The 24243-nt window shown below is 52.9% G+C and overlaps 1 protein-coding gene across 1 annotated transcript in view; it reads right to left on the reverse strand.

Moving 5' to 3' along the window:
* The window catches only part of LOC146751192 (transcription factor 4-like), a gene marked incomplete at both ends in the record, with an annotated part of 89733 nt that overhangs the window by 51045 nt on the left and 14445 nt on the right, over nucleotides 1–24243 (reverse strand). Inside the window, one exon of the mRNA XM_085535290.1 lies at nucleotides 21284–21333. Within this exon, the coding sequence (XP_085391416.1) occupies nucleotides 21284–21333 (50 nt within the window). The remainder of the gene's footprint in view (nucleotides 1–21283; nucleotides 21334–24243) is intronic.

Raw genomic sequence — 24243 nt, forward strand, 5'->3', positions numbered from 1 at the left:
CTCTATGGGTCTCTATGGGGTCCTATAGGGTCTATGGGATCCTATTAGGGTCCTATAGGGTTCTATGGGGTCTATGGGGTCCTATGGGGTCTTATAGGGTCCTATAGGGTCTATGGGGTCCTATGGGGTCTCTATGGGGTCCTATAGGATTCCATGGGGTCCTATGGGGTTCTATGGGGTCCTATGGGGTCTATGGGGTTTTATGGGGTCCTATGGGGTCTATGGGGTCTCTATGGGGTCCTATAGGGTCTATGGGGTCTCTATGGGGTTCTATGGGGTCTATGGGGTCTATGGGGTCCTATAGGGTTCTATAGGGTCTATGGGATCCTATAGGGTCCTATAGGGTGCTATAGGGTCTATGGGGTCCTATGGGGTCTCTATGGGGCTCTATGGGGTCCTATTAGGGTCCTATAGGGTCCTATAGGGTCTATGGGGTCCTATTAGGGTCCTATAGGGTTCTATGGCGCTCTATGGGGTCTATGGGATCCTACTAGGGTCCTATAGGGTCTATGGGGCTCTATGGGGTCTATAGGGTCCTATAGGGTCCTATGGGGTCTATGGGGTCCCTATAGGGTCTATGGGGTCTCTATGGGGTTCTATGGGTCTCTATGGGTCTCTATGGGTCTCTATGGGTCTCTATGGGTCTCTATGGGGTCTATGGGTCTCTATGGGGTTCTATGGGGTCTCTATGGAGTCCTATGGTGTCTATGGGTCTCTATGGGTCTCTATGGGTCTCTATGGGGTCCTATGGGGTCCTATGGGGTCTCTATGGGGTCCTATGGGGTCTCTATGGGGTCCTATGGGGTCTATGGGGTTTTATGGGGTCTATGGGGCTCTATGGGGTCTATGGGGTCCTATGGGGTCTATGGGGTCCTATGGGGTCTATAGGGTCTCTATGGGGTCCTATTAGGGTCCTATAGGGTTCTATGGCGCTCTATGGGGTCTATGGGATCCTATAGGGTCCTATAGGGTCTATGTGGTCCTATGGGGTCCTATGGGGTCTATGGGTTTCTATGGGGTCTCTATGGGTCTCTATGGGGTCTATGGGGTTCTATGGGGTCTATGGGGTCCTATGGGATCCTACTAGGGTCCTATAGGGTCCTATAGGGTCTATGGGGTCCTATTAGGGTCCTATAGGGTTCTATGGCGCTCTATGGGGTCCTATAGGGTCTATGGGGTCTCTATGGGGTCTCTATGGGGTTCTATGGGGTCTCTATGGGTCTCTATGGGGTCTATAGGGTCCTATAGAGTCTATGGGGTCCCTATGGGGCTCTATGGGTCTCTATGGGTCTCTATGGGTTTCTATGGGGTCTATGGGGTCCTATGGGGTCTCTATGGGTCTCTATGGGGCTCTATGGGGTCTCTATGGGTCTCTATGGGTCTCTATGGGTCTCTATGGGGTTCTATGGGTCTCTATGGGGTTCTATGGGTCTCTATGGGGTCCTATGGGGTCTTATGGGGTTCTATGGGGTCTCTATGGGTCTCTATGGGGCTCTATGGGTCTCTATGGGGTTCTATGGGTCTCTATGGGGTCTCTATGGGTCTCTATGGGGTCTCTATGGGGCTCTATGGGGTCTCTATGGGGTCTCTATGGGGTTTCTATGGGTCTCTATGGGGTCCTATAGGGTCTATGGGGTCCTATGGGGTCTCTATAGGGCTCTATGGGGTCCTATAGGGTCTATGGGGTCCTATGGGGTCTCTATGGGATCCTATTAGGGTCCTATAGGGTCCTATGGGGTTCTATGGGGTCCTATGGGGTCTATGGGGCTCTATGGGGTCTCTATGGGGTCCTATGGGGTTTAATGGGGTTTAATGGGGTTCTATGGGTCTCTATGGGGTCTCTATAGGGTCCTATAGGGTCTATAGGGTCCTATGGGGTTCTATGGGTCTCTATGGGTCTCTATGGGGTTTCTATGGGGTCTATGGGTTTCTATGGGTCTCTATGGGTCTCTATGGGTCTCTATGGGGTCTCTATGGGGTTCTATGGGTCTCTATGGGGTCTCTATGGGGTCCTATGGGGTCCTATTAGGGTCCTATAGGGTCCTATAGGGTCTATGGGATCCTATAGGGTCCTATAGGGTCTATGGGCCTCTATGGGGTTCTATGGGGTCCCTATGGGGCTCTATGGGGTCTATGGGATCCTATAGGGTCCTATAGGGTCTATGGGGTCCTATGAGGTCTATGGGGTCCTATGGGGTCTCTATGGGGTCTCTATGGGTCTCTATGGGGTCCTATGGGGTCCTATAGGGTCTATGGGGTCTCTATGGGGTCCTATTAGGGTCCTATAGGGTCCTATAGGGTCTATGGGGTCCTATTAGGGTCCTATAGGGTTCTATGGCGCTCTATGGGGTCTATGGGATCCTATAGGGTCCTATAGGGTCTATGGGGTCCTATGGGGCTCTATGGGTCTCTATGGGGTCTATGGGGTTTCTATGGGGTCTATAGGGTCTATGGGGTCTCTATGGGGTCCTATGGGGTCCTATAGGGTCTATGGGGTCCTATGGGGTCCTATGGGGTCTCTATGGGGTCTCTATGGGGTCTATGGGTCTCTATGGGGTTCTATGGGGTCTATGGGGTCTATGGGGTCCTATGGGGTCTCTATGGGGTCATATGGGGTCTTATGGGGTCCTATGGGGCTCTATGGGTCTCTATGGGATCCTATAGGGTCCTATAGGGTCCCATGGGGTCCTATGGGGTCTATGGGGTCTCTATGGGGTCCTATAGGGTCTATGGGGTCCTATGGGGTCTTATAGGGTCCTATAGGGTCTATGGGGTTCTATGGGTCTCTATGGGTCTCTATGGGGTTCTATGGGTCTCTATGGGGTCTCTATGGGGCTCTATGGGGCTCTATGGGTCTCTATGGGTCTATGGGATCCTATTAGGGTCCTATAGGGTTCTATGGGGTCCTATGGGGTCTCTATGGGTCTCTATGGGGTCTATGGGGTTCTATGGGGTCTCTATGGGTGTCTATGGGTCTCTATGGGGTCTCTATGGGGCTCTATGGGGTTCTATGGGGTTTCTATGGGGTTCTATGGGTCTCTATGGGGCTCTATGGGGTCTATAGGGTCTATGGGGTCCCTATAGGGTCTATGGGGCTCTATGGGGCTCTATGGGGTCTCTATGGGGTCTCTATGGGTCTCTATGGGTCTCTATGGGGTCCTATGGGGTTCTATGGGGCTCTATGGGATCCTATAGGGTCTCTATGGGGTCCTATGGGGTCCTATGGGGTCTATGGGGTCCTATAGGGTCTATGGGGTTCTATGGGGTCCTATGGGGTCTATGGGGTTTCTATGGGGTTCTATAGGGTCTATGGTGTCTATGGGGTCCTATGGGGTCCTATGGGGCTCTATGGGGTCCTATGGGGTCTCTATGGGGTCCTATGGGGTCCTATGGGATCCTACTAGGGTCCTATAGGGTCCTATAGGGTCTATGGGGTCCTATTAGGGTCCTATAGGGTTCTATGGCGCTCTATGGGGTCTATGGGATCCTATAGGGTCCTATAGGGTCTATGGGGTCCTATGGGGTCCTATGGGGTCCTATGGGGTTTCTATGGGGCTCTATGGGGCTCTATGGGGCTCTATGGGGTCTCTATGGGGTCTCTATGGGGTTTCTATGGGTCTCTATGGGGTCCTATAGGGTCTATGGGGTCCTATGGGGTCTCTATAGGGCTCTATGGGGTCCTATAGGGTCTATGGGGTCCTATGGGGTCTCTATGGGATCCTATTAGGGTCCTATAGGGTCCTATGGGGTTCTATGGGGTCCTATGGGGTCTATGGGGCTCTATGGGGTCTCTATGGGGTCCTATGGGGTTTAATGGGGTTTAATGGGGTTCTATGGGTCTCTATGGGGTCTCTATAGGGTCCTATAGGGTCTATAGGGTCCTATGGGGTTCTATGGGTCTCTATGGGTCTCTATGGGGTTTCTATGGGGTCTATGGGTTTCTATGGGTCTCTATGGGTCTCTATGGGTCTCTATGGGGTCTCTATGGGGTTCTATGGGTCTCTATGGGGTCTCTATGGGGTCCTATGGGGTCCTATTAGGGTCCTATAGGGTCCTATAGGGTCTATGGGATCCTATAGGGTCCTATAGGGTCTATGGGCCTCTATGGGGTTCTATGGGGTCCCTATGGGGCTCTATGGGGTCTATGGGATCCTATAGGGTCCTATAGGGTCTATGGGGTCCTATGAGGTCTATGGGGTCCTATGGGGTCTCTATGGGGTCTCTATGGGTCTCTATGGGGTCCTATGGGGTCCTATAGGGTCTATGGGGTCTCTATGGGGTCCTATTAGGGTCCTATAGGGTCCTATAGGGTCTATGGGGTCCTATTAGGGTCCTATAGGGTTCTATGGCGCTCTATGGGGTCTATGGGATCCTATAGGGTCCTATAGGGTCTATGGGGTCCTATGGGGCTCTATGGGTCTCTATGGGGTCTATGGGGTTTCTATGGGGTCTATAGGGTCTATGGGGTCTCTATGGGGTCCTATGGGGTCCTATAGGGTCTATGGGGTCCTATGGGGTCCTATGGGGTCTCTATGGGGTCTCTATGGGGTCTATGGGTCTCTATGGGGTTCTATGGGGTCTATGGGGTCTATGGGGTCCTATGGGGTCTCTATGGGGTCATATGGGGTCTTATGGGGTCCTATGGGGCTCTATGGGTCTCTATGGGATCCTATAGGGTCCTATAGGGTCCCATGGGGTCCTATGGGGTCTATGGGGTCTCTATGGGGTCCTATAGGGTCTATGGGGTCCTATGGGGTCTTATAGGGTCCTATAGGGTCTATGGGGTTCTATGGGTCTCTATGGGTCTCTATGGGGTTCTATGGGTCTCTATGGGGTCTCTATGGGGCTCTATGGGGCTCTATGGGTCTCTATGGGTCTATGGGATCCTATTAGGGTCCTATAGGGTTCTATGGGGTCCTATGGGGTCTCTATGGGTCTCTATGGGGTCTATGGGGTTCTATGGGGTCTCTATGGGTGTCTATGGGTCTCTATGGGGTCTCTATGGGGCTCTATGGGGTTCTATGGGGTTTCTATGGGGTTCTATGGGTCTCTATGGGGCTCTATGGGGTCTATAGGGTCTATGGGGTCCCTATAGGGTCTATGGGGCTCTATGGGGCTCTATGGGGTCTCTATGGGGTCTCTATGGGTCTCTATGGGTCTCTATGGGGTCCTATGGGGTTCTATGGGGCTCTATGGGATCCTATAGGGTCTCTATGGGGTCCTATGGGGTCCTATGGGGTCTATGGGGTCCTATAGGGTCTATGGGGTTCTATGGGGTCCTATGGGGTCCTATGGGGTCCTATGGGGTCTATGGGGTCCTATGGGGTCTCTATGGGGTTCTATGGGGTCTCTATGGGGTCCTATGGGGCTCTATGGGTCTCTATGGGGTTCTATGGGGCTCTATGGGGTTCTATAGGGTCTATGGGGTCCTACTAGGGTCCTATAGGGTTCTATGGCGCTCTATGGGGTCTATGGGATCCTATAGGGTCCTATAGGGTCTATGGGGTCCTATGGGGTCCTATGGGGTCTCTATGGGGTCATATGGGGTCTCTATGGGGTCCTATGGGGTCCTATAGGGTCTATGGGGTCCTATGGGGTCTCTATGGGATCCTATTAGGGTCCTATAGGGTCCTATGGGGTCCTATAGGGTTCTATGGGGTCTCTATGGGGTCTATGGGATCCTATAGGGTCCTATAGGGTCTATGGGGTCCTATGGGGTCCTATGGGGTCTCTATGGGGTCATATGGGGTCTCTATGGGGTCCTATGGGGTCCTATAGGGTCTATGGGGTCCTATGGGGTCTCTATGGGATCCTATTAGGGTCCTATAGGGTCCTATGGGGTCCTATAGGATTCTATGGGGTCCTATGGGGTCTCTATGGGGTCTATGGGGTCCTATGGGGTCTATGGGGTTTCTATGGGGTCTATGGGGTTTCTATGGGGTCCTATAGGGTCTATGGGGTCCTATTAGGGTCCTATTAGGGTCCTATAGGGTCCTATAGGGTCTATGGGGTCCTATGGGGTCCTATGGGGTCTATGGGGTCTATGGGGCTCTATGGGGTCTCTATGGGGTCCTATTAGGGTCCTATAGGGTCCTATAGGGTCTATGGGGTCCTATTAGGGTCCTATAGGGTTCTATGGCGCTCTATGGGGTCTATGGGATCCTATGGGGTCTATGGGGTCTTATAGGGTCCTATAGGGTCTATGGGGTCCTATTAGGGTCCTATAGGGTTCTATGGCGCTCTATGGGGTCTATGGGATCCTATGGGGTCCTATGGGGTCTATGGGGTCCTATGGGGTCCTATGGGGTCTATGGTGTCCTATTAGGGTCCTATAGGGTCCTATAGTGTCTATGGGGTCCTATTACGATCCTATGGGGTCCTATAGGGTTTTTATGGGGTTTCTATGGGGTTTCTATGGGGTCTATGGGGTCCTATAGGGTCTATGGGGTCTCTATGGGGTCTCTATGGGTCTCTATGGGGCTCTATGGGGTCTCTATGGGGCTCTATAGGGTCCTATAGGGTCTATGGGTCTCTATGGGGTTCTATGGAGTTCTATGGGGTCTCTATGGGGTCCTATGGGGTCTATGGGGTCCTATGGGGTCTCTATACGGTCCTATAGGGTCTATGGGGTCCTATGGGGTCTCTATGGGGTCTTATGGGGTCTATGGGGTTTCTATGGGGTCTATGGGGTTTTATGGGTCTCTATGGGTCTCTATGGGGTCCTATGGGGTCTCTATGGGGTCTCTATGGGGTCTATGGGGTCTTATGGGGTCTATGGGGCTCTATGGGGTCCTATGGGGTCTCTATGGGTCTCTATGGGTCTCTATGGGTCTCTATGGGGTCTCTATGGGGTCCTATAGGGTCCTATGGGGTTCTATGGGGTCCTATAGGATTCTATGGGGCTCTATGGGTCTCTATGGGGTCCTATGGGGCTCTATGGGGTCTATGGGGTTCTATGGGGTCCTATTAGGGTCCTATAGGGTCCTATGGGGTCTATGGGGTCTATGGGATCCTATTAGGGTCCTATAGGGTCTATGGGGCTCTATGGGGTCCTATAGGGTCCCATAGGGCTCTATGGGGTCTATGGGGTTCTATGGGGCTCTATGGGTCTCTATGGGTCTCTATGGGTCTCTATGGGGTCTCTATGGGTCTCTATGGGGCTCTATGGGGTCCTATGGGGTCTCTATGGGGTCTCTATGGGGCTCTATGGGGTCCTATGGGGTCTATGGGGTCCTATGGGGTCTTATAGGGTCTATGGGGTCCTATAGGGTTTTATGGGGTCCTATAGGATCTATGGGGTCTATGGGGTCTCTATAGGGTCCTATAGGGTCTATGGGGTCCTATTAGGGTCCTATAGGGTTCTATGGTGCTCTATGGGGTCTATGGGATCCTATAGGGTCCTATAGGGTCTATGGGGTCCTATGGGGTCTATGGGGCTCTATGGGGCTCTATGGGTCTCTATGGGGTTCTATGGGGTCTATGGGGTCCTATTAGGGTCCTATAGGGTCCTATAGGGTCTATGGGGTCCTATTAGGGTCCTATAGGGTTCTATGGCGCTCTATGGGGTCTATGGGGTTCTATGGGTCTCTATGGGGCTCTATGGGGTTCTATGGGGTTCTATGGGGTTCTATGGGGTCTATGGGGTCCTATGGGGTCTCTATGGGTCTCTATGGGTCTCTATGGGGCTCTATGGGTCTCTATGGGGTCTCTATGGGGTCTATGGGATCCTATAGGGTCCTATGGGGTCTATGGGGTCCTATGGGGTCTATGGGGTCTCTATGGGGTTTCTATGGGGTTTCTATGGGGTTTCTATGGGGTTTATGCGGTCTATGGGGTCCTATGGGGCTCTATGGGGTTCTATGGGGTCTACAGGGTCCTATAGGGTCCTATAGGGTCCTATAGGGTCTATGGGGTCCTATGGGGTTCTATGGGTCTCTATGGGGTCTCTATAGGGTTCTATGGGGTCTATAGGGTCCTATAGGGTCTATGGGGTCCTATGGGGTCCCTATGGCGCTCTATGGGGTCTATGGGGTCCTATGGGGTCTTATGGGGTCCTATAGGGTCTATGGGGTCCTATGGGGTCCTATGGGGTCTATGGGGTCCTATGGGGTCTATGGGGTCTCTATGGGGTTTCTATGGGGTCTATGGGGTCTCTATGGGGTCTCTATGGGGTCCTATGGGGTCTATGGGGTCCTATGGGGTCCTATGGGGCTCTATGGGGTCCTATTAGGGTCCTATAGGGTTCTATGGCGCTCTATGGGGTCTATGGGATCCTATAGGGTCCTATGGGTCTCTATGGGGTCCTATAGGGTCTATGGGGTCCTATAGGGTCTATGGGGTCCTCTGGGGTTTCTATGGGGTCTATGGTGTCCTATAGGGTCTCTATGGGGTTCTATGGGGTCTATGGGGTCCTATGGGATCCTATTAGAGTCCTATAGGGTTCTATGGGGTTTCTATGGGGCTCTATGGGGTCCTATGGGGTCTCTATGGGGTCCTATGGGGTCCTATAGGGTCTATGGGATCCTATTAGGGTCCTATAGGGTCTATGGGGTCTCTATGGGGTTCTATAGGGTCTATGGGGTCCTATTAGGGTCCTATGGGGTTCTATGGCGCTCTATGGGGTCTATGGGATCCTATAGGGTCCTATGGGACTCTATGGGGTCCTATGGGGCTCTATGGGGCTCTATGGGGTCCTATAGGGTCCCATAGGGCTCTATGGGGTCTATGGGGTCCTATGGGCTCTTATAGGGTCCTATAGGGTCTATGGGGTCCTATGGGGTTCTATGGGGTCTATGGGGTTCTATGGGTCTCTATGGGTCTCTATGGGGTTCTATGGGGTTCTGTGGGATTCTATGGGGCTCTATGGGGTCTTATGGGGTCATATGGGGTCTATGGGGTCTCTATGGGGTCCTATGGGGTTCAATGGGGTCCTATAGGATTCTATGGGGTCTCTATGGGGTTCTATGGGGTCTATGGGGTCTATGGGGTCCTATAGGGTCTATGGGGTCCTATGGGGCTCTATGGGGTTCTATGGGGTCTCTATGGGGTCTCTATGGGGTCCTATGGGGTCTATGGGGTCCTATGGGGTCCTATGGGGTCCTATGGGGTTCTATGGGGTCCTATAGGGTCCTATGGGGTCCTATGGGGTCTCTATGGGATCCTATTAGGGTCCTATAGGATTCTATGGGGCTCTATGGGTCTCTATGGGGCTCTATGGGTTCCTATGGGGTTCTATGGGGTTCTATAGGGTCCTATAGGGTTCTATGGCGCTCTATGGGGTCTATGGGGTCTATGGGGTTTCTATGGGGTCTATGGGGTCCTATAGGGTCTATGGGGCTCTATGGGGTCCTATGGGGTCTTATAGGGTCCTATAGGGTCTATGGGGCTCTATGGGGTCCTATAGGGTCCCATAGGGCTCTATGGGGTCTATGGGGTTTCTATGGGGTTCTATGGGGTCTATGGGGTCTCTATGGGGTCTATGGGGTTCTATGGGGTCTATGGGGTCCTATGGGGTCTATGGGGTTTTATGGGGTCCTATGGGGTTTCTATGGGGTTTCTATGGGGTCTATGGGGTTTTATGGGGTCTATGGGGTCTATGGGGTCTCTATGGGTCTCTATAGGGTCTCTATGGGGTCATATGGGGTCTTATGGGGTCTATGGGGTCCTATGGGGTCTCTATGGGGTCCTATGGGGTCTATGGGGTCCTATGGGGTCTATGGGGTCCTATGGGGTCCTATGGGGTCTATGGGGTCCTATGGGGTCCTATGGGGTCTCTATGGGGTCTTATGGGGTCCTATGGGGCTCTATGGGTCTCTATGGGGTCTTATAGGGTCTATGGGGTCTCTATGGGGTCTCTATGGGATTCTATGGGGTTTCTATGGGGTTTCTATGGGGTCCTATGGGGTCTATGGGGTTTCTATGGGGTCTATGGGGTCCTATAGGGTCTATGGGGTCTCTATGGGGTTCTATGGGGTCCTATGGGGTCTTATGGGGCTCTATGGGGTCCTATGGGGTTTTATGGGGTCCTATGGGGTTTTATGGGGTCTATGGGATCCTATAGGGTCCTATAGGGTCTATGGGGCTCTATGGGGTCCTATGGGGTCCCTATAGGATCTATGGGGTCCTATGGGGTTTCTATGGGGTTCTATGGGGCTCTATGGGGTCCTATTAGGGTCCTATAGGGTCCTATAGGGTCTATGGGGTCCTATAGGGTCTATGGGGCTCTATGGGGTCTCTATGGGGTCTTATAGGGTCTATGGGGTCCTATGAGGTCTTATAGGGTCCTATAGGGTCTATGGGGTTCTATGGGGTCTTATGGGGTTCTATAGGGTCTATGGGGTCCTATGGGATCCTATTAGGGTCCTATAGGGTCTATGGGGCTCTATGGGGTCCTATAGGGTCCCATAGGGCTCTATGGGGTCTATGGGGTCTATGGGGTCCTATGGAGTCTATGGGGTCTTATGGGGTCCTATAGGGTTCTATGGCGCTCTATGGGGTCTATGGGATCCTATAGGGTCCTATAGGGTCTATGGGGTCCTATGGGGTCTTATAGGGTCCTATAGGGTCTATGGGGTCCTATGGGTCTCTATGGGGCTCTATGGGGTCTCTATGGGGTCTCTATGGGTCTCTATGGGGTCTCTATGGGATCCTATAGGGTCCTATAGGGTCTATGGGGCTCTATGGGGTCCTATAGGGTCTATGGGGTCCTATGGGGTCCTATGGAGTCCTATGGGATCCTATTAGGGTCCTATGGGGTCTATGGGGTCCTATTAGGGTCCTATAGGGTTCTATGGCGCTCTATGGGGTCTATGGGATCCTATGGGGTCCTATAGGGTCCTATGGGGTCCTATGGGGTCTATGGGGTCCTATGGGGTCTCTATGGGGTCTCTATGGGGTCTATGGGGTCCTATGGGGTTCTATGGCGCTCTATGGGGTCTATGGGATCCTATAGGGTCCTATAGGGTCTATGGGGTCCTATGGGGTCTATGGGATCCTATAGGGTCCTATAGGGTCTATGGGGTCCTATGGGGTCCTATGGGATCCTATTAGGGTCTTATAGGGTCCTATAGGGTCTATGGGGTCCTATGGGGTCCTATGGGGTCCTATGGGGTCCTATGGGGCTCTATGGGGCTCTATGGGGTCTTATAGGGTCCTATAGGGTCTATGGGGTCTCTATGGGGCTCTATGGGGTCTATGGGGCTCTATGGGGTCTTATGGGGTTCTATAGGGTCTATGGGGTCCTATGGGGTCTCTATGGGGTTTCTATGGGGTTCTATGGGTCTCTATGGGGTCCTATAGGGTCTATGGGGTCTCTATGGGGTCCTATGGGGTCTATGGGGTCCTATAGGGTCCTATGGGGTCCCTATAGGATCTATGGGGTCCTATGGGGTTTTTATGGGGTCCTATGGGGTCTATGGGGTCCTATGGGGTCCTATGGGGTTCTATGGGGGTCTATGGGGTCTCTATGGGTCTCTATGGGGTCTCTATGGGTCTCTATGGGGGTCTATGGGGTTCTATGGCGCTCTATGGGGTCTATGGGGCTCTATGGGGTTCTATGGCGCTCTATGGGGTCTATGGGATCCTATAGGGTCCTATAGGGTCTATGGGGTCCTATTAGGGTCATATAGGGTTCTATGGCGCTCTATGGGGTCTATGGGATCCTATAGGGTCTCTATGGGGTCTATGGGGTCCTATGGGGCTCTATGGGGTCCTATTAGGGTCCTATAGGGTTCTATGGGGTCTCTATGGGGTCTTATGGGGTCTCTATGGCGCTCTATGGGGTCTATGGGGTTGTATGGGGTCCTATGGGGTCTGTATGGGGTCTATAGGGTCTATGGGGTCTCTATGGGGTCCTATAGGGTCCTATAGGGTCTATGGGGTCCTATGGGGTCTCTATGGGGTCCTATGGGGTCCTATGGGGTTTCTATGGGGTCTTATGGGGTCCTATAGGGTCTATGGGGTCCTATGGGGTCTATGGGGTCCTATGGGGTCTTATAGGGTTCTATGGGGTCCTATAGGGTCTATGGGGTCCTATGGGGTCTATGGGGTCTATGGGGTCCTATGGGGTCTTATAGGGTCCTATAGGGTCTATGGGGTCTCTATGGGGCTCTATGGGGTCTATGGGGTCCTATAGGATTCTATGGGTCTCTATGGGTCTCTATGGGTCTCTATGGGGGCTCTATGGGGTCTATGGGGCCCTATGGGGTCTATGGGGTCTCTATGGGGTCTCTACGGGGTCTATGGGGTCTCTATGGGGTCCTATAGGGTCTATGGGATCCTATTAGGGTCCCATAGGGCTCTATGGGGTCTATGGGGTCTTATGGGGTCATATAGGGTCCTATAGGGTCTATGGGGCTCTATGGGGTCCTATAGGGTCCCATAGGGCTCTATGGGGTCTATGGGGTCCTATGGGGTCTTATAGGGTCCTATAGGGTCTATGGGGTCCTATGGGGTCTCTATGGGGTTCTATGGGGTCTCTATGGGTCTCTATGGGGTTCTATGGGTCTCTATGGGGTCCTATGGGGTCTATGGGGTCCTATGGGGTCTCTATGGGATCCTATGGGGTCTATGGGGTCCTATGGGGTTCTATGGGGTTCTATGGGGTCCTATGGGGCTCTATGGGGTCTATGGGATTCTATAGGGTCCTATGGGGTCTATGGGGTCTCTATGGGGCTCTATGGGGTCTATGGGGTCCTATGGGGTCCTATGGGGTCCTATGGGGCTCTATGGGGTCCTATTAGGGTCCTATAGGGTCCTATAGGGTCTATGGGGTCCTATTAGAGTCCTATAGGGTTCTATGGCGCTCTATGGGGTCCTATGGGGTCTATGGGGTCCTATGGGGTCCTATGGGGTCTATGGGGTCCTATGGGGTCCTATGGGGTCTTATGGGGCTCTATGGGGTCCTATGGGGTCTATGAGATCCTATAGGGTCCTATAGGGTCTATGGGGTCCTATGGGGTCCTATGGGGTCTCTATGGGGTCATATGGGGTCTCTATGGGGCTCTATGGGGCTCTATGGGGTCTATGGGATCCTATAGGGTCCTATGGGGTCTATGGGGTCCTATGGGGTCTCTATGGGGTTTCTATGGGGTTTCTATGGGGTTTCTATGGGGTTTATGCGGTCTATGGGGTCCTATGGGGTCTATGGGGTCCTATGGGGTCCTATGGGATCCTACTAGGGTCCTATAGGGTCCTATAGGGTCTATGAGGTCCTATGGGTCCTATAGGGTTCTATGGCGCTCTATGGGGTCTATGGGATCCTATGGGGTCTCTATGGGGTCCTATGGGGTCCTATGGGGTCTCTATGGGGCTCTATGGGGTCCTATTAGGGTCCTATAGGGTCCTATAGGGTCTATGGGGTTCTATGGGTCTCTATGGGGTTCTATGGGGTCTATGGGGTCCTATGGGGTCTATGGGGTCCTATTAGGATCCTATGGGGTCCTATAGGGTTTTTATGGGGTTTCTATGGGGTTTCTATGGGGTCTATGGGGTTCTATGGGGCTCTATGGGGTCTCTATGGGGTGTCTATGGGGTGTCTATGGGGTCTATGGGGTTCTATGGGGTTTAATGGGGTCTTATGGGGTCCTATGGGGTCTTATGGGGTCCTATAGGATTCTATGGCGCTCTATGGGGTCTATGGGATCCTATAGGGTCCTATAGGGTCTATGGGGTCCTATGGGGTCTCTATGGGGTCCTATGGGGTCTCTATGGGGTTCTATGGGTCTCTATGGGGTCTCTATGGGGCTCTATGGGGTCTCTATGGGGCTCTATGGGGTCCTATGGGGTCCTATAGGGTCTATGGGGTCCTATGGGGTCTCTATGGGATCCTATTAGGGTCCTATAGGGTCCTATGGGGTTCTATGGGGTCTCTATAGGGTCCTATTGTCTCTATGGGTTCTATGGGGCTCTATGGGGTTCTATGGGTCCTATGGGGGTCTATGGGGTCTCTATGGGGTTTCTATGGGGTGTCTATGGGGTCCTATGGGGTTCTATGGGGTCCTATAGGGTCTATGGGGTCCTATAGGGTCTATGGGGTCCTATTAGGGTCCTATAGGGTTCTATGGGGTCTATGGGGTCCTATGGGGTCTTATAGGGTCCTATAGGGTCTATGGGGTCCTATGGGGTCTCTATGGGGTCCTATGGGGTCTATGGGGTTTTATGGGGTCTATGGGGTCCTATGGGGTCTATGGGGTCTTATGGGGTCCTATGGGGTCTATGGGGTTCTATGGGGTTCTATGGGGTCTATGGGGTCTCTATGGGGTCCTATGGGGTCTATGGGGTTTTATGGGGTCTATGGGGTCCTATGGGGTCTTATGGGGTCTATGGGGTTTCTATGGGGTCCTATGGGGTCCTATGGGGTCTTATGGGGTCTTATGGGGTTCTATGGGGTCTCTATGGGATCTGTGGGGTTCTATGGGGTCCTATGGGGTCTATGGGGTCCTATGGGGTCCTATGGGTTTCTATGGGGTTTCTATAGGGTCTATGGGGCCCTATGGGGTCTCTATGGGGTCATATGGGGTCTATGGGGTCCTATGGGTCTCTATGGGGCTCTATGGGGTCTATGGGGTCCTATGGGGTCTATGGGGTCTCTATGGGGCTCTATGGGGCTCTATGGGTTCCTATGGGGTTTCTATGGGGTTCTATGGGGTCTATGGGGCTCTATGGGGTTCTATGGGTCTCTATGGGGTCTCTATGGGGTCTATAGGGTCTCTATGGGGTCTATGGGGTCTCTATGGGGTCTCTATGGGGTCCTATGGGGTCTATGGGGTCTCTATGGGGTCTCTATGGGGTCCTATGGGGTCTATGGGGTCTCTATGGGGTTTTATGGGGTCTTATGGGGTCTATGGGGTCTCTATGGGGTCTTATAGGGTCTATGGGGTCCTATGGGGTCTCTATGGGGCTCTATGGGGCTCTATGGGGTCTCTATGGGGCTCTATGGGTCTCTATGGGGTCTATGGGGTTCTATGGGGTCCTATGGGGTCTTATAGGGTCCCATAGGGCTCTATGGGGTCTATGGGTCTCTATGGGGCTCTATGGGGTCCTATGGGGTTCTATGGGGTTTCTATGGGTCTCTATGGGGTTCTATGGGTCTCTATGGGATTAATAGGGTTTTAATGGGGTTCTATGGGGTTCTATGGGGTTCTATGGGGTTAATAGGGTTTTAATGGGGTTCTATGGGGTTCTATGGGGTTCTATGGGATTAATAGGGTTTTAATGGGGCTCCTGGGTCTCTATGGGGTTCTATGGGGTCTCTATGGGTCTCTATGGGGTCTATGGGGTCTATGGGGTCTCTATGGGGTCTTATGGGGCTCTATGGGTCTCTATGGGGTTCTATGGGGTCCTATAGGGTCCTATAGGGTCTATGGGGCTCTATGGGGTCTATAGGGTCCTATAGGGTCTATGGGGGCTCTATGGGGTCTCTATGGGGTCTATAGGGTCCTATAGGGTCCTATGGGGTCTCTATGGGGCTCTATGGGGGTCTATGGGGTCCTATGGGGCTCTATAGGGTTCTATGGCGTCCTATAGGGTCTATGGGGTCCTATTAGGGTCCTATAGGGTTCTATGGCGCTCTATGGGGTCTATGGGATCCTATAGGGTCCTATGGGGTCTATGGGGTCCTATGGGGTTCTATGGGGTCTCTATGGGGTCCTATGGGGTCCTATGGGGTTCTATGGGGTTCTATGGGGTCTATGGGGTCCTATGGGGTCTCTATGGGTCTCTATGGGGTTCTATGGGGTCTCTATGGGGTCTATAGGGTCTCTATGGGGTCTATGGGGTCTCTATGGGGTCTCTATGGGGTCCTATGGGGTCTATGGGGTCTCTATGGGGTCTCTATGGGGTCCTATGGGGTCTATGGGGTCTCTATGGGGTTTTATGGGGTCTTATGGGGTCTATGGGGTCTCTATGGGGTCTTATAGGGTCTATGGGGTCCTATGGGGTCTCTATGGGGTCTATGGGGTCTATGGGGTCTCTATGGGGTCCTATGGGGTCCTATGGAGTCTCTATGGGGTCTTATAGGGTCTATGGGGTCTATGGGGTCTATGGGGTCTCTATGGGGTTCTATGGGGCTCTATGGGGTCTATGGGTTCCTATGGGGCTCTATGGGGTCCTATGGGGTCTATGGGGTCTATGGGGTTCTATGGGGTCTATGGGGTTTCTATGGGTCTCTATGGGGTCTTATGGGGTCATATGGGATCCTATTAGGGTCCTATAGGATCTATGGGGTCTATGGGGTCTCTATGGGGCTCTATAGGGTCTATGGGGTCCTATTAGGGTCCTATAGGGTTCTATGGCGCTCTATGGGGTCTATGGGATCCTATAGGGTCCTATAGGGTCTATGGGGTCCTATGGGGTCCTATGGGGTCCCTATAGGATCTATGGGGTCCTATGGGGTCTCTATAGGGTCCTATGGGGTCTCTATGGGGTTCTATGGGGTCTATGGGATCCTATAGGGTCCTATAGGGTCTATGGGGTCCTATGGGGTCCTATGGGGTCTATGGGGTCCTATGGGGTCTCTATGGGGTCTCTATGGGGTCCTATGGGGTCTCTATGGGGTCCTATGGGGTCTCTATGGGGTCTTATAGGGTCTATGGGGTCTCTATGGGGTCTCTATGGGGCTCTATGGGGTCCTATGGGGTCTATGGGGTCCTATAGGGTCTATGGGGTCCTATGGGGTCTTATGGGGCTCTATGGGGTCTATGGGGTCCTATGGGATCCTATTAGGGTCCTATAGGGTTCTATGGCGCTCTATGGGGTCTATGGGATCCTATAGGGTCCTATAGGGTCTATGGGGTTCTATGGGGTTTATAGGGTTTCTATGGGGTCCCATAGGGCTCTATGGGGTCTATGGGGTCCTATGGGGTCTTATAGGGTCCTATAGGGTCTATGGGGTCCTATGGGGTCTCTATGGGGTCTCTATGGGGCTCTATGGGGCTCTATGGGGTTTTATGGGGTCTATGGGGTTTCTATAGGGTCTTATGGGGTCTCTATGGGGTCTTATAGGGTCTATGGGGTCTCTATGGGGTCCTATAGGATTCTATGGGGTTCTATGGGGTCCTATAGGGTCTATGGGGTCTTATGGGGCTCTATGGAGTCCTATGGGTTCTATGGGTCTCTATGGGTCTCTATGGGTCTCTATGGGTCTCTATGGGGTCCTATGGGGTCTCTGGAGTCCTATGGGGTTCTATGGGATCCTATGGGGTTCTATGGGTTTCTATGGGGTTCTATGGGTCTCTATGGGGTCTATGGGGTTCTATGGGTCTCTATGGGGTTCTATAGGGTCTTTATGGGTCTCTATGGGGCTCTATGGGTCTCTATGGGTCTCTATGGGTCTCTATGGGGCTCTATGGGGTCCTATGGGGCTCTATGGGTCTCTATGGGGTCCTATGGGGCTCTATGGGGCTCTATGGGTCTCTATGGGGTCTCTATGGGGTTCTATGGGTCTCTATGGGGCTCTATGGGTCTCTATGGGTCTCTATGGGGTCTCTATGGGGTTCTATGGGGTCCTATGGGGTCTCTATGGGGTCTATGGGGTCCTATTAGGGTCCTATAGGGTCCTATAGGGTCTATGGGGTCCTATGGGGTCTCTATGGGGCTCTATGGGATCCTATTAGGGTCCTATAGGGTCTATGGGGTCCTATGGGGTCTTATAGGGTCCTATAGAATCTCTATGGGGTTCTATGGGTCTCTATGGGGTCTATGGGGTCTATGGGTCTCTATGGGGTCTATGGGGTCTCTATGGGGCTCTATGGGGTCTATGGGGTCTCTATGGGGTCCTATGGGGTCTATGGGGTCCTTTGGGGTCTATAGGGTCTCTATGGGGTCTCTATGGGGTCCTATGGGGTCCTATGGGGCTCTATGGGGTCCTATTAGGGTCCTATAGGGTCCTATAGGGTCTATGGGGTCCTATAGGGTCTATGGGGCTCTATGGGGTCTCTATGGGGTCTTATAGGGTCCTATGGGGTCTCTATGGGGTCTATAGGGTCCTATGGGGTCTCTATGGGGTTCTATGGGGTCTATGGGGTCTCTATGGGGTTTCTATGGGGTTCCTATGGGGTTCTATGGGGTTCTATGAGGCTCTATGGGGTCTCTATGGGTCTCTATGGGGCTCTATGGGGCTCTATGGGGTCTCTATGGGGTCTTATGGGGTCTCTATGGGGTCTTATGGGGTCCTATGGGGTCCTATGGGGTCTATGGGGTCCTATGGGGTCTCTATGGGGTCCTATAGGGTTTTAATGGGGTTTTATGGGGTCCTATGGGGTCCTATGGGGTCTATGGGGCTCTATGGGGTTCTATGGGGTCTATAGGGTCCTATGGGGTTCTATGGGGTCTTACGGGGTCCTATGGGACCTTATGGGGTCCTATAGGGTCCTATGGGATCCTACTAGGGTCCTATAGGGTCCTATAGGGTCTATGGGGTCCTATGGGGTCTCTATGGGGTTTCTATGGGGTCTATGGGGTTTTATGGGCTCTATGGGGCTCTATGGGGTCCTATGGGGTCCTATGGGGTCTCTATGGGGTTCTATGGGGTCTATGGGTCTCTATGGGGTCCCTATGGGTCTCTATGGGGTCTATGGGGTCTCTATGGGGTCTCTATGGGTCTCTATGGGGTCCCTATGGGGCTCTATGGGGTCCTATAGGGTCTATGGGATACTATTAGGGTCCTATAGGGTCTATGGGGTCCTATAGGGTCTATGGGGCTCTATGGGGTTCTATGGGGTCTTATAGGGTCCTATAGGGTCTATGGGGTCCTATGGGGTCTCTATAGGGTCCTATGGGGTCTCTATGGGGTCCTATGGGGTCTATGGGGCTCTATGGGGCTCTATGGGGTTCTATGGGTCTCTATGGGGTCCTATGGGGTCTCTATGGGTCTCTATAAGTTTCTATGGGGTCTCTATGGGGCTCTATGGGTCTCTATGGGTCTCTATGGGGTCTCTATGGGGTTTCTATGGGGTTTCTATGGGGTTTTATGGGGTCCTATGGGGTCTATGGGGTCTCTATGGGGCTCTATGGGGTCTATGGGGTCCTATGGGGTCCTATGGGGCTTCTATGGGGTCTATGGGGTCTCTATGGGGTCTCTATGGGTCTCTATGGGTCTCTATAGGGTCTATGGGGTCCTATGGGGTCCTATAGGGTCCTATGGGGTCTCTATGGGTCTCTATGGGGTCCTATGGGGTCTATGGGGTCTTATAGGGTCCTATAGGGTCTATGGGGTTCTATGGGCTCTATGGGGTCCTATGGGGTCCTATGGGGTCTCTATGGGGCTCTATGGGGTCCTATGGGGTCCTATGGGGCTCTATGGGGTCTCTATGGGGTCCTATGGGGTCCTATGGGGTCTCTATGGGGTCTATGGGGTCTATGGGGTCCTATGGGGTTCTGTAGGGTCTCTATGGGGTTTCTATGGGGTCTATGGGGTTTTATGGGGTCTCTATGGGGCTCTATGGGGCTCTATGGGTCTCTATGGGTCTCTATGGGTCTCTATGGGTCTCTATGGGGTTCTATGGGGTCTATGGGGTTTTATGGGGTCTATGGGGTCCTATAGGGTCTATGGGGTCCTATGGGATCTTATCAGGGTCCTATAGGGTCTATGGGGCTCTATGGGGTCCTATGGGGTCTATGGGATCCTATTAGGGTCCTATAGGATCTATGGGGTCTATGGGGTTTCTATGGGGTCTATGGGGTCTCTATGGGGCTCTATGGGTCTCTATGGGTCTCTATGGGTCTCTATGGGTCTCTATGGGTCTCTATGGGGTCTCTATGGGTCTCTATGGGGTTCTATGGGGTCCTATGGGTCTCTATGGGGCTCTATGGGGTCTCTATGGGTCTCTATGGGTCTCTATGGGGTCTCTATGGGTCTCTATGGGGTCTCTATGGGGTCTCTATGGGTCTCTATGGGTCTCTATGGGTCTCTATGGGTCTCTATGGGGTCTCTATGGGGTCTCTATGGGTCTCAATGGGTCTCTATGGGTCTCTATGGGGCTCTATGGGGTCCTATGGGGTTCTATGGTGCTCTATGGGGTCCTATGGGGTCCTATGGGGTTTCTATGGGGTCTATGGGGTCTATGGGGTCCTATGGGGTCCTATAGGGTCTATGGGGTCTCTATGGGGTCTCTATGGGTCTCTATGGGTCTCTATGGGTCTCTATGGGTCTCTATGGGGCTCTATGGGGTCTATGGGGTCCTATGGGGTCTATGGGGTCTTATAGGGTCCTATAGGGTCTATGGGGTCCTATGGGTCTCTATGGGTCTCAATGGGTCTCTATGGGTCTCTATGGGTCTCTATGGGGTTCTATGGGGTCTATGGGGTCTCTATGGGGTCTTATAGGGTCCTATAGGGTCTATGGGATCCTATGGGGTCCCTATGGGGCTCTATGGGGTCTATGGGGTCTCTATGGGGTCCTATGGGGTCTTATGGGGTCCTATGGGGCTCTATGGGTCTCTATGGGTCTCTATGGGGTCTCTATGGGGTCCTATGGGGTCCTATAGGGCTCTATGGGGCTCTATGGGTCTCTATGGGGTCCTATGGGGTCCTATAGGGTCTATGGGGTCCTATGGGGTCTATGGGGTCTATGGGGTCTATGGGATCCTATAGGGTCCTATAGGGTCTATGGGGTCCTATGGGGTCTATGGGGTCTATGGGGTCTCTATGGGTCTCTATGGGTCTCTATGGGTCTCTATGGGTCTCTATGGGGTCCTATGGGGTCTCTATGGGGTCTATGGGGTTCTATGGGGTCCTATGGGGTCTATGGGGTCCTATTAGGGTCCTATAGGGTTCTATGGGTCTCTATGGGGGTCTATAGGGTCCTATAGGGCTCTATGGGTCTCTATGGGGTCCTATGGGGTTTCTATGGGGCTCTATGGGGTTTCTATGGGGTCCTATGGGGCTCTATGGGGTCCTATAGGGTCTATGGGGTCCTATGGGGTCCTATGGGGTCCTATAGGGTCCTATGGGGTCTCTATGGGGTTCTATGGGGTCTATAGGGTCCTATAGGGTCCTATGGGGTCCTATGGGGTCTCTATGGGGCTCTATGGGGTCTTATAGGGTCCTATAGGGTCCTATAGGGTCTATGGGGTCCTATTAGGATCCTATGGGGTCCTATAGGGTTTTTATGGGGTTTCTATGGGGCTCTATGGGTCTCTATGGGGTCTCTATGGGGTTCTATGGGGTCTATGGGGTTCTATGGGTCTCTATGGGGTCTCTATGGGGTTCTATGGGGTCCTATGGGGTCCTATGGGGTCCCATAGGGTTCTATGGGGCTCTATGGGGCTGCCCCATAAGTACTCACGGATGAGGGTAAACCGGGCGGGACCTTGCGGACTCTCTTTGCTTGGAGGTCTGGAAACAGGAAGTAGGCCGCAAGTAAACAGGAAGTAAACAGGAAGTAAACAGGAAGTAGGTAGGGAGTAAACAGGAAGTAGGCCGCAAGTAAACAGGAAGTAGGCCCGAAAGAAGCAGGAAGTAAACAGGAAGTAGATAGGGAGGAAACAGGAAGTAGGCCGGGAGGAAACAGGAAGTAGATAGGGAGGAAACAGGAAGTAGGCCCGAAGGAAACAGGAAGTAGGCCCGAAGGAAACAGGAAGTAGGCCCGAAGGAAACAGGAAGTAGGCCCGAAGGAACCAGGAAGTAAACAGGAAGTAGGTAGGGAGGAAACAGGAAGTAGGCCGGGAGGAAACAGGAAGTAGGCCGGGAGGAAACAGGAAGTAGGCCCGAAGGAAACAGGAAGTAGATAGGGAGGAAACAGGAAGTAGGCCCGAAGGAAACAGGAAGTAGGCCCGAAGGAACCAGGAAGTAAACAGGAAGTGGGGGGGGAGGAAACAGGAAGTAGGCCGGGAGGAAACAGGAAGTAGGCCCGAAGGAAACAGGAAGTAGGCCGGGAGGAACCAGGAAGTAAACAGGAAGTGGGGGGGGAGGAAACAGGAAGTAGGCCCGAAGGAACCAGGAAGTAAACAGGAAGTGGGGGGGGAGGAAACAGGAAGTAGGCCCGAAGGAAACAGGAAGTAGGCCGGGAGGAAACAGGAAGTAGGCCGGAAGGAAACAGGAAGTAGATAGGGAGGAAACAGGAAGTAGGCCGGGAGGAAACAGGAAGTAGGCCCGAAGGAACCAGGAAGTAAACAGGAAGTAGGGGGGGAGGAAACAGGAAGTAGGCCCGAAGGAACCAGGAAGTAAACAGGAAGTAGATAGGGAGGAAACAGGAAGTAGGTAGGGAGGAAACAGGAAGTAGGTAGGGAGGAAACAGGAAGTAGGCCGGGAGGAAACAGGAAGTAGATAGGGAGGAAACAGGAAGTAGATAGGGAGGAAACAGGAAGTAGGCCGGGAGGAAACAGGAAGTAGGCCCGAAGGAAACAGGAAGTAGGCCCGAAGGAAACAGGAAGTGGGTAGGGAGTAAACAGGAAGTAGGCCGCGAGTAAACAGGAAGTAGGCCCGAAGGAACCAGGAAGTAAACAGGAAGTAGGTAGGAAGGAAACAGGAAGTAGATAGGGAGGAAACAGGAAGTAGGCCGGGAGGAAACAGGAAGTAGGCCTGAAGTAAACAGGAAGTAGGCCCGATGTAAACAGGAAGTAGGCCCGAAGTAAACAGGAAGTAGGCCGGGAGGAAACAGGAAGTAGGCCCGAAGGAAACAGGAAGTAGGCCGGGAGGAAACAGGAAGTAGGCCCGAAGGAACCAGGAAGTAAACAGGAAGTGGGGGGGGAGGAAACAGGAAGTAGGCCCGAAGGAAACAGGAAGTAGGCCCGAAGGAAACAGGAAGTAGGCCGGGAGGAACCAGGAAGTAAACAGGAAGTGGGGGGGGAGGAAACAGGAAGTAGGCCCGAAGGAACCAGGAAGTAAACAGGAAGTGGGGGGGGAGGAAACAGGAAGTAGGCCCGAAGGAAACAGGAAGTAGGCCGGGAGGAAACAGGAAGTAGGCCGGAAGGAAACAGGAAGTAGATAGGGAGGAAACAGGAAGTAGGCCGGGAGGAAACAGGAAGTAGGCCCGAAGGAACCAGGAAGTAAACAGGAAGTAGGGGGGGAGGAAACAGGAAGTAGGCCCGAAGGAACCAGGAAGTAAACAGGAAGTAGATAGGGAGGAAACAGGAAGTAGGTAGGGAGGAAACAGGAAGTAGGTAGGGAGGAAACAGGAAGTAGGCCGGGAGGAAACAGGAAGTAGATAGGGAGGAAACAGGAAGTAGATAGGGAGGAAACAGGAAGTAGGCCGGGAGGAAACAGGAAGTAGGCCCGAAGGAAACAGGAAGTAGGCCCGAAGGAAACAGGAAGTGGGTAGGGAGTAAACAGGAAGTAGGCCGCGAGTAAACAGGAAGTAGGCCCGAAGGAACCAGGAAGTAAACAGGAAGTAGGTAGGAAGGAAACAGGAAGTAGATAGGGAGGAAACAGGAAGTAGGCCGGGAGGAAACAGGAAGTAGGCCTGAAGTAAACAGGAAGTAGGCCCGATGTAAACAGGAAGTAGGCCCGAAGTAAACAGGAAGTAGGCCGGGAGGAAACAGGAAGTAGGCCCGAAGGAAACAGGAAGTAGGCCGGGAGGAAACAGGAAGTAGGCCCGAAGGAACCAGGAAGTAAACAGGAAGTGGGGGGGGAGGAAACAGGAAGTAGGCCCGAAGGAAACAGGAAGTAGGCCCGAAGGAAACAGGAAGTAGGCCGGGAGGAAACAGGAAGTGGGGGGGGAGGAAACAGGAAGTAGGCCGGGAGGAAACAGGAAGTAGGCCGGGAGGAAACAGGAAGTAGGCCGGGAGGAAACAGGAAGTAGGCCCGAAGGAACCAGGAAGTAAACAGGAAGTAGATAGGGAGGAAACAGGAAGTAGGCCGGAAGGAAACAGGAAGTAGATAGGGAGGAAACAGGAAGTAGGCCGGGAGGAAACAGGAAGTAGGCCCGAAGGAACCAGGAAGTAAACAGGAAGTAGGGGGGGAGGAAACAGGAAGTAGGCCCGAAGGAACCAGGAAGTAAACAGGAAGTAGATAGGGAGGAAACAGGAAGTAGGTAGGGAGGAAACAGGAAGTAGGTAGGGAGGAAACAGGAAGTAGGCCGGGAGGAAACAGGAAGTAGATAGGGAGGAAACAGGAAGTAGATAGGGAGGAAACAGGAAGTAGGCCGGGAGGAAACAGGAAGTAGGCCCGAAGGAAACAGGAAGTAGGCCCGAAGGAAACAGGAAGTGGGTAGGGAGTAAACAGGAAGTAGGCCGCGAGTAAACAGGAAGTAGGCCCGAAGGAACCAGGAAGTAAACAGGAAGTAGGTAGGAAGGAAACAGGAAGTAG

Source organism: Coturnix japonica, unplaced genomic scaffold, assembly GCF_054131305.1.
Source record: "Coturnix japonica strain WE unplaced genomic scaffold, WE-NBRP24 Scf115, whole genome shotgun sequence".
Lineage (NCBI taxonomy): Eukaryota > Metazoa > Chordata > Aves > Galliformes > Phasianidae > Coturnix > Coturnix japonica.